Genomic DNA, 11,029 nt, shown 5'->3' on the forward strand with positions numbered 1-11,029 from the left:
AGCACAAATGGTCCCAATAAAGCATTGCTGGTCGTCTCTAATAAAAAAGGTTTGGTGCATAAATTAAATGAACAAAAAAGTCAATTTTCTTTTATATTTTGAATACATTAATACCAGTTTATATGAATGAATGAATTATTTAATTTTGAAGGTGTGGAGTTGGTAGCAATTGAGGGTGAAAAAATCAAGTGGTTGTGATTGGAGACAACATCGGCAAAATCAAATTGGGCAAAAAAACTCATAAAGAAGTTAGCCAGCTACAGAGTGAGACAAAGATAGAGAAGCATATATGTAATCCTATGTAATAATATAATTCAAGCTAAATTGCATATACCTACCATTGTCTAGATGTAATAAACCTTATAAACAATTATATATCATTGAAAGCAAAAATTATATGCAATGGCTTACATTAATTACGTCTGCATGACTCCCTTCACGCCAAGTAAGAAGTCGTCAATGACAAACATTGACAACTCGTCTCAGTTGGCATTCAGGGAGCCAGGCAGATCCATCTTCATTGTTCCGACCGGCCAGCGGGATAAACACATGTCACGTTACCTTTTTCCCAAGAACGCAGCAACCTTTAGTACAGAAATGAAATGTATGGTTTAACTCACCTCAAAGTCTCCATGTGGCTTATATTTATAGCCATAATAATACCCATTATCTTGTGAAAATATTTAGTACTATTGACAAAGAAAGGGTAAGACAACATAAAATACAGAAAAGTGAAAATGGCTAACATGTAATACTACTTCCAAAAGATGGAGCCACACAGCTGCCCAATTTTTACAATTAATTGGGATTTAATTTGGACATTTCTTCAAATTCATAAATGTTTAACCCTTTCTATATAATTTGTTTATATTCACAATTATCTAATTTGGATGGGTGCCTCGATAGGACCAAAATAATGCCCATAGTTTTGGGCACGACAAAGTTACATCTCATACCAATAGTTTTTTGTAATTTCATGTATAGAGTAATGTAGCCGGCAAAAATAAACAGTTACTCATAAATTTATGTGTGTATTAAATTAATTAGGTAGTTGATATAATAATTATTCTAAACGGGCATTGTAGTGATTATTGGATTTATAGTTGCGTTGGAGCTCATTAGGGACGTGTCTAAACTTTATAATTCTAATCGAATTATTCTTAACAGATCGAAGAAAAACAATTGTTATATATATATATATGGAGTCCTGTTAACCACAAATTCACCCTTAAAGATCAAACTAGAGACCAAATTAGGACCCTTAGATTTAGTTTTTAATGGATGAGATTAGACAATACTTTAATAATTTCACTCCTTCATTAAGTAATTAATTTACTTCAATCCAGGGGTATTTTGGTCAAAATACATATAGGGTAAAAAAATTTGAATAGATGAATTTTACTTCACGCGGTTTGCATTCACAGATTGTTCATCTTCACTTCTCTCTCTATTTCTTCTCCAAATCGACGAAGCTCTTCTCCAAATCGACGAATCTCTTCTCCAAATCGACGCTGATTTCTCTCTGTAAATCGACGCTGATTTCTCTCTCCAAATCGACGTTGATTTATTTCTCTAAATTGACGGTCATCTTCTACTCCAAATAGACGATTCAAAGCTATTTCTCTGGAAAAATCGAAATGGTTGACACAAGGAAGTCCTCGGGCGATAGTGGACGCCAATTGCGCCACACCAGAACTTCCGATGAAGGTAATACACTTTTAAGCTTTCCGGATATTTAATCTTAATTTACTTCATTATATTCTGAAATTTGTTTCCGATTTTAATCGAAACAGATGTAGGACTAAAATATCATCGCAAGAAGACAGCTACTGGAAGAAAAATTTCTGAGGAAGAAGGTATAAAAAATATTTGTTATGAAGTAGTAATTTGATAAAATGAAGTTAAAGCACTAATATATTATCCTATGAAGTAGCAAATTCGTAAAATGAGGTAATAAAGCATTGTAATGAAGTAATAGACATTAAATATGAACTATCTATATACTGTGTTGTATGGGTTTAGGGTTTTAGAAATAACAGTTGAATGAACCAATTCAGCTATTTGATGAAGTAATAACCTCATGGAATGAAGTAATATAAACTGACTGTTTTGTATGTATATTTAGCTGTGAATTATACTTTTATTGAACTAAAGAACCTAAATCTTGAAGTTCCGAACTATTTTAATTATGTAACATAAACTATGTTTCAAACTTTGAATTGTTGTTATGTGTTTCTTTTATATAGGTGAAGAAAACGTTGGGGTCCTCCAACTCTAAGCTGGGTGAGAAATCAAATTTGAGGAGCGAGATGAAGAGTTTCGGGGGATGTAGTTCAGGCATGGTGACATGCTGATGAGGGCATTTGTGCAGTCCGTCCCCACGCCTAACAAATGGGTGGTGCCCAGAATCACGGCTCAGCCCATTGAGATTTGCTTGTGTGTCAATTTTGGATGATTTCTTGTATTGGACAAGTTTGTATTTTTTCCTTTTTTGTGATGGAGAGTTTGTATTGGTTATGGGGTTTATACAGTGAGGATGGTTTGTTGCTGTTTAAATTTTTGGACGTAAAACAAAATCTCATTTCAAAAGCACATAATGAAGTAATACCTACTAGAAATAAATTTATACGCTTGTAGTAATAAACAAATCATATGAAGTAATTTATTTCTCCGGAGTCCGGAGCCATGAGACTCCATTGCCGAATTTGAGATCGCCGCCGTACGAATTCTCCGGCGATTATCCTATTTCTTAGCTGCGGTGGAACGTACGAGAATATTCCGTGTTTGCCTATTGATATGTCGACCGAAATTTGTACAGAGGCGAAGTGGAGATTAACTGAATTGACATGAGAAGCTCTCCATCAATTTCATAGTAATTGATTTGCTTATACAGTTAGGTTTATTACCGAAATGAAGTAATAAAACATGAGAATGAAATAATAAATTGATAAGATGAAGTAATATAAATGATCTGTTTTCCTATTAACTATAATCTAGTTAGTATAAAGTATTGAATTCATATAATGAAGTAATAAGTTATGATAATGAAATAATATAAATGAAGATCATATAAATGAAGTAATAAGTAATATAAATGAAGTAATAAGTAATATAAATAAAGTAATATAAATGAAGATCAGTTGGGATGGACAGTCAGGCAAGTATGCCACTGATATAAAACATGCAAACTATTGTTAGTGGAAAATTAAAACAAACAATTTATGCCTACAAATTTAGTTCATTATAACAACAATTTAGTTCATTCAGCTGTGTTATTACTTCATTATAACAACAATTTAGTTCAATAAGAGTCGAATTGATGGCATACTTTAATGTGCAAACAACACATCAATTAAAGATGTTACTTCATTATAATGTTTTATTACTTCATTTGTGTTGTGATTTACTTCATTATTATGTATTATTACTTCATTTTAGTAATAAAACCTATTGTATAAATAGATCATTTATATTACTTCATTATCATAACTTATTACTTCATTATATGAATCCAATACTTCATACTAACTAGATTATAGTTAATAGGAAAACAGATCATTTATATTACTTTATTATCATAATTTATTACTTCATCTTATCAATTTACTATTTTATCAAAAAGAATATGTAGTTCATTTTAATGTGTTATAACAACAATTTAGTTCAATAAGAGTCGAATTGATGGCATACTTTAATGTGCAAACAACACATCAATTAAAGATGTTACTTCATTATAATATTTTATTACTTCATTTTTACTGTGATTTACTTCATTTTTATGTATTATTACTTTAAAGCGAATTGACGGCCACCGGCGGGAAGGACAGCCACAACAAGGTCCTGACATCGCGAGGGCTAAGAGACCGCTGCGTTCGATTAGCGGTTAACACCGCGATCGAATTCTATGATTTGCAGGACCGATTAGGCTACGATCAGCCGAGCAAGGCGGTGGAGTGGCTGCTCGCGGCAGCAGCTAGCTCGATTGCAGAGCTGCCGCCGATCAATTCCCCCTTTCCGGCGGCGGTCGGTGGTAGCAGCAGCTTCGAGACCTCGATTTCCAGATCTGAGAAGACGGTTAAGAAAAATGAGAAAGAGAAATCTTCTTATGTTGCTTCCTTCACCGAGCTATTGAGCGGAGGCAAGGATGCATCCGATGAGAATTCCAATAGCGAAGCGGCCAGGCTGGCGGTGGCAAGCGGGCAGCGAAGTAGCGAGGTGGAGGGAGCGGTGGTCGTAGAAGCACTAATGAGGGAGAGAAAGAGAGCTAGAGAAGAGGATACGGTGGCGCCTTCTCTACGATGAGAGAGAATTGTAGAGAGAGAAGTTGGTTGGAATTGGGAAGTGAGGATGAGCTGCACATTACTAAACTACCCTTTACCAATTTAATTGAGTAAAAAAATCAGAAATTATTAATAACCATTAGATGTGATTAATGCATGGATGAGATTTAGTCTCTAGTTCGGTCTTTAAGAAGGGTTCAAATTTGTATAATAAACTAAATAGCTTGAATTTGTAATTCGAATTTCGCAGTTGGTGGTCGGTCGGGCGGGCTAACTAGAAAGTTTCACAATATGAGAAGTGTTAGTTTATTTTTTCAAGTTTACAAGTTTTACTTGAATTAATAAAGGGTTTTGGTTCAAGATACGAAACACAGATGCTATATGATGAAGGTACAAGCAATCTCTACCTACCACTTCTAAGAAAAAAAATAAATTAGCCCTACCACCTAAAAATATAGTACTACGTACTACTACTGTATTTTTGGGACGTATTCATAAATACTAGTATAACCTAATAAGTCTCTCAAAAAAATTATAATTCGCTATGTTCTGGACCCATTTGATAGTATATTGTAATTTGGATATATTTTACAGTGAAAATAGATTTTTAATCATTCTATTCGGCGAGGGAGATTGTTTTAGTCACACTTAACTTTTCCGTAGCCAAATACTTTCCGTCGTTGTTCTTGTAATCATATGAAACTTTGTGTTGTTGACGTAGTCGATATTTTGCCTCAAAACATAAAGATATAATATAGAAATAAATCGTGATCGCTCGATGTTGAATGGCCTCAATTTTTTTATATCCAATGTTCACGTCTTTTAGATCTTCCAATAAGTTTTTGAATAGTTATGCTGCGTCACCATCCAATTCATTTTCTTCTAGAATAACTCCTTTTATCCATGAAACAATGATCCATATTTTATTTTCAGAATCGTAATTTCTTGTTTATTATTTATAGATATCTCACATTTTATTAACTTATAAAATGTATATACTGCTTTATTATTATTATTATTATTATTATTATTATTATATAAAAACAGATCGAATACATATTTCACAAATTTTTTCTGTAAATTTTCTTTCATATTTCATAAAATTCGCATGGAGTCAAAAGTATGATTTAAATTATAGACATAGGAATAATATTTAAGATTTATTCAGTGTCGTTTAATTAATAGGACAAGTATTGAATTTATGATTACGTAGAATTCTTGGAATTATTTCAAAGATGATTTCGTCTAAAATGGTCAAAGACTTTAATTATTATATGGCACGACTTATTGAAGAAATTAAACCACATAACCAATTAATTAATTAAGATGTCGTACTAAAATTTAAACTAATAGTAATAAATTATAGATTTAATGTTATTTAAATTAAAAACTTTCCAGCTTATATAGAGATGCCAGTGACACCATATTCGGATTTTGAATCTTGATTTGATGAGTTGTGCGGTTGGTAACACCATTTTAGAGGGCTCATGGACCATTAACGTGCACTACTACTAACAATCATGAATCAACAAACGCACTAAAAATACCAAAATTATTTCAAATATAATTGTGACATTTGAATGAACTGTATGCCACTGAATATAATTAACACACCATTCCTTGATGTCTCAAACCACATATTTCGTGGATCGAGTTGATCACTGAAACAACCGCTTGAGCTAAAACGTGGAAAATTTACTTGCTCAATACATTTGTTGTCTGTTGATGTAAAATCTAAGGAGGTAAGGGTTTTTTTGGACATATATAAAATAATAAAATTACAAAGTGTGCGAGTTGAATCGATCAGTGGCAAATTTCCACCAAAGTGGGCCCCAAAAGGTAATCTAATATAAGCAAAACACATTCTTCTATATTATTCTTTTATTATTGAATTCCTATATGCTATTTTTTATTTTAAAATTTCGAATTTTCTTCGTCAATCTCTTTTTCATGTTGCTACATTTATAGTTATGTATGATGATTAATTTACTACTTTAGTGGCCTCTATTGTACTAAACGTATAACCATTGTCCCAACTTCTTTTAAATTTGGGATAGATCAAATTCATAAATTCATAATGTATTGTTGTAGTCAGTGGCGAAGCTAGGATATTTCCGATTGGGGCCCAAGTCACTATAAATAATTATAGGGATCGCTATTATAATTATATTGTTCATTTTGATGTGACACTGGAAAGGCTCGAAATAGTTTACACTTAATATTTTCAATTTTATTTAAGTTTAATACATATGGAACAATTTTCAACTATGAAGTGACAAAGATTTAAAATTAAGCTAATTATTGCTGTAAAAGAGAACAAATAGAAAAGCTAATAGAATTGAAATATACACATTATATTGTATAAATAGATAGAAAAGAGGAATAAAATAGAAAAGATAGAAGTGGAATATACACATTATATTGTATAAGTAGAAAGCATAAACAAAAGTGGAATATACAGCATAAACATTTAAAATTAACTGTAAAAGAGATCAAATAGAAAAGCTAATAGAATTGAAATATATACATTATATTGAATAAATATATAGAAAAGAGGAACAAATAGAAAAGATAGAAGTGGAATATACACATTATATTGTATAAGTAGAAAGCATAAACAAAAGTGGAATATACAGCATAAACAAAAGAAAATGAAATTCATGGCTACAAAAGGATTTGCACCTCCGCCCTTTAGACCAGTAGACGCCAGCTCCAGCCAATTGAGCTATGCTTATTACATATATAGTGTTGCTTAAATATATAATGTATAGAATAATTAAATTGATGGGGGACCGGGCCCCCCAGGCCCTAACGTGGCTTCGCCACTTGTTGGAGTTAACTACGAAGCCACATTGGGTCATGAGGGGCCACCGGAGCCCTAACTATTGAAATTATTACTACAGACTGCATACATTCCTAAGATGTATAAGCATGTTTGGTAATAGCTGAGTTGGTTTGATGTTTCGCCTTTCCTACCCGATTTCAGTTGTTTGAGTCTTGGCAATACCGTTTTAGTTCCTGTTTTTTTTCCTCAAAAGAAATCATTTCAATTATTCTTGAATCTAGATATATACCATTTGCATTTGTATAGACTTTTGAAAGCTTTATCATTTATTAAATTCTATACTTTATTTTTTAATTTAGTACTTTATTTATAGTAGTATTCTAGCTACTCTGTTTTTTTATAATACTTTAATTACAGTAGTTAGTTATTATTCTAGTCAATTTTTAATTTATTTTGAATGTATGTAATTATTTTAAAACATAAATACATTGCTATTCAATTTTTTAAATCTAATTATTTTAAATCACAAATATTTGATTATTTTAAAACATAAATTGATCGAAAAATGTGGAGAGTTTCGCCGAAAGGATATTGTAAGATTTTGAATAATGAGTATGTGTAAAAAATGATATTATATGCTTTATTTGATGTTACGATGTATAATCGTTAAAGAAAATTGTTATTATTAGGTACTCCCCCCGTTCCATAGTAGTGGAGTCGTTTTGCATTTTGGTGTGTTTCCTTAGTTGTGGTACTCCCCCCATTCTCCGTGGACGATCAACCGATTTTTGCATCCTCCGCCCCACCGAGAGGGTAGATAGTTTACAATTGGATGTCTGGTTCATCTTGATTAAAATATTTGAGTTTCAGTTAAAGTGTTAAATCTAGTAGTTTATGTTATATCATCCTTGAGAGTAAATCCATGCCACCATAGATACACATGAAGAAATGAAATATTCTTTCTACGTCGATAAACAAAATTTGCGTATCAATTTTACAGCAGTTAGTCAGAACGCATACAACAACAAAACAAAACCTCGATATCCCCTGAAGGATACATAACTCAATAAAGACTAACCACAAAATTGACATCCTTGAAACCAGACCTCATTGCTTACTTATAGCCTTGCGATGTGAACAAGTTCGGGTACGAGAAATCCGTATCGTCATCCATTGGTGACAATGGCGGAGTTCGGTTAAAACTGCTATAGCTGAAAGCATTGTCGCTCTCAGAGTAGGAATCGAATACACCTTTTGCATCATAAGAAGAGTGTTCTGAGGCGCTGTTTCGGCCTGGAGAGGCGAAGGGAGTTTTAGAATGTGCGAACGGGTTTATTGCATCTAATTCAACCTCCTCTTTAAGTTCTGTCTTGGTTTTCTCGTTGTGGAACGGGTTCTCAGATTCAGAATATGAGAAATCTTCATTCTCTTTCTTCATGAGCTCAGTTATACGAAGTTCAGCAAGGCTAGAGGCTGATCGAGCAGCTGCTGCTGCACCCTCTGCTGTCTCTGCGGCTGCCTCAGCAGCAGCCAAAACGTCTTGGAAATCAGCTTTATCATCGATTGTCTTTGTGGCTGAGGGCGATGAACCATTTTCTTCCACAGGATATGGTTCAGGCAACTGTGAAGGAGGAGGACGTATGAATGGCACAAACTGTTTGTCTTGTGCTTGGCGCATTGAAATCTTCGCATCTTCTTCTTCATTCATGCTTTTATTTGACTGTGATGGCTGCTGCATAGGAACTTCTGGAAAGTCTATAATTTCAAAATCATCATCAGAATCAGGGTGTTCACCCACAGCTGATTGTGAGGTTGTAGAGTTAGCCTCATCATTATGCGTGTTGGTAAATGGGGCTCGGGGTCCGGGATTACTGACAAACTGGATTGGCCCATCCTGGATAGAAACGTCACAAATGTAACGCAAGAAGCTAAAAATCTCAATGAAGGTGCAGAAGTGATTCATACCAGCAAGTCATCACGAGTCTTCAGTAAGTCATTTTCCGAAGCACTGGGATCCCAATCAAGCTCATGTTCTTTGGCAATTTCCTTTAACAGTTTCAGTTTAACATCAGGAGATGGAGCTCGGACGGATAAAAGGTCAACCAACTGCAATATCAAGCCGTTAAAGAACTCATAAAAGGAGCTAACACAAGCTGTTAAAAAATGACAATTTTATATATAACCTGCCGATTGACACCACAGTCGGGCATAAGCTCAGCTGCAGAAGACACAAATTCTTTACCGTATTTACCAGAAAACAACGTTTGCACCTGTTGCAACTCTGGCAGATCAGCACACCTCGGTGCAGCAAAGCATACACTAGAAATGGCTTCTTTCAAGTCCAAAGGGCATTCCCTAATAATCACACAACATAAATAGCTTAAACCTCGTAACACATTTAGACTTCCACATATACATTCATCACATTTCAGGAGAAAATGGTATTATTACTATTACTTGACATGAGAAATGAAACTGAGATACAAGCACATAATTTTTAACACATTGAGCACTAGGCACTAGGGTCTTGTTAGGTTGACAACTATCAGTTAAATTGATAACCGACAACTATGTCAACAACCTAGGTTATGGATTTCAACACGAAGACATTTGTAAGTCAACAACTTACATTATGGATGTACATTTGTATGTCAACTAAATGTAGTTGACATACGTATGTCTTCTGTTGGCATATATATTTACATTTCAACAGAAGACATGCATGTCAACTACATTTAGTTCGCATACAATTGTATTCGTGTTGACATCCATAACATAGGTTGTTGACATATAAATGTCAGTTATAAATTTAATATAGTTATCAACTGATCATATCCCTTTAGCACTATCACATGATCAAAAAACTTAAGAATCGATCGAACTACATACTTTTGTGCATCGATAATTGGAAGACGAGCAGTAATAAGCTCACAGAACAATTCAACCAATTCGTGAGCAGCCATCATCTTCTCTTCCCGTAGAATGTTCTCCACCTAAATAAACATGGAAACGAGGTTGCTAATGCTATCGATTATAAATACTAACACGTAACACAATCAACAAAGGATATATATGTATATATCGCTAACCCGAATCCTAGCAGAGGCTTCCTGGCCAGTCTCAAGGAGCTTGGCAATTTCTCGACGCATCTGTTTTATCTGAATCTCTCTTCGATTCCTCAACAACTTTATCCGAGGGATTGTAAGCTTCAACAGAGTTCTACTGCAAATTTGCACTCATTAAAACCAATTTTACTAGATCACTTCTACTTAATTACAATTCCAGAACAAAATCCAGAATGCCTGCGGCAGGAATCATAAAATTTCCGGCAAAATTTTGATGTGAATTCTCAACAATTCACGCACAAATTCAATTAAAAAGCCCTAGAGACATTTTTTACTGCACCGAAAAAAAAACAGAGCAGGGGAAAAGAATAGAGATATTACCATTGGGAGGAATTGAAAGATTTGGTAAAGAAAAAATCAAGCATCGTGGTTGCTCGAAATGATGATCGGTGTATGGATATGGAGAAGAGAAAATCGATGTATCAAATATATAGTCCATATATGATTAAAAATGGGAAGCAGCTCCACAACAAGCGGATGATACGTGTATGAGCTGCGAGTTTCTTCGTTTCCAAGTATCGCGTTTTCATCAAATTTCCTACTTATTTAATTAATTTATATTTTAACTTAGGAGGGATGATGTGACTGGGAAGTGGGATTTCAATTTTAGGAATACGGCCGACATCTCTAGATTCTCTACATTGTTAACAAAATTTGGATTTAATAAAATTATTATTTATTGCTCACTTTCGTCCATTAATTTTGATTTGGCGCAGCATTTAGTTTGAATTAGTTTTTAATGTAAAATTAATAAAATAAGAGAGAGTTAAAGAAAAAAGAATACTCCTGCTCCCTTCATAAAGAAAAATGACTCATTTTTTAAGCAGTATAGAATTTTA

The 11,029-nt window shown here is 33.7% G+C and overlaps 1 protein-coding gene across 2 annotated transcripts; it reads right to left on the reverse strand.

Moving 5' to 3' along the window:
- Positions 1-8,000: 8,000 nt before the first annotated feature.
- LOC125199595 (IST1-like protein) lies at positions 8,001-10,651 on the reverse strand. Of its 2 annotated transcripts, none has more exons than XM_048097569.1 (6): positions 10,512-10,651; positions 10,155-10,287; positions 9,955-10,058; positions 9,249-9,420; positions 9,031-9,171; positions 8,001-8,959 (listed from the first exon to the last, which is right to left on the reverse strand). In XM_048097569.1, exons 1-6 carry the CDS (start codon positions 10,553-10,555, stop codon positions 8,180-8,182), a joined length of 1,374 nt encoding a protein of 457 aa, XP_047953526.1. In that variant the 5' UTR covers positions 10,556-10,651; the 3' UTR covers positions 8,001-8,179. The 2 variants fall into 2 exon arrangements, with proteins under 2 accessions (XP_047953526.1, XP_047953527.1); XM_048097570.1 differs by having other exon boundaries at positions 10,155-10,284; positions 10,512-10,603.
- Between the last annotated feature and the right edge of the window lie 378 nt (positions 10,652-11,029).

This window comes from Salvia hispanica, unplaced genomic scaffold (genome assembly GCF_023119035.1).
Source record: "Salvia hispanica cultivar TCC Black 2014 unplaced genomic scaffold, UniMelb_Shisp_WGS_1.0 HiC_scaffold_579, whole genome shotgun sequence".
Lineage (NCBI taxonomy): Eukaryota > Viridiplantae > Streptophyta > Magnoliopsida > Lamiales > Lamiaceae > Salvia > Salvia hispanica.

Bases quoted from the DNA above. Each gene is read 5' to 3' on its own strand.
- LOC125199595 (XM_048097569.1), bottom strand. From the start codon at position 10,555: ATGCTTGATTTTTTCTTTACCAAATCTTTCAATTCCTCCCAATG. The intron at 10,059-10,154 runs GTTAGCGATATA...ATGTTTATTTAG, and splicing joins AAGCCTCTGCTAGGATTCGG to GTGGAGAACATTCTACGGGA. The intron at 8,960-9,030 runs GTATGAATCACT...GTTTCTATCCAG, and splicing joins AGACTCGTGATGACTTGCTG to GATGGGCCAATCCAGTTTGT.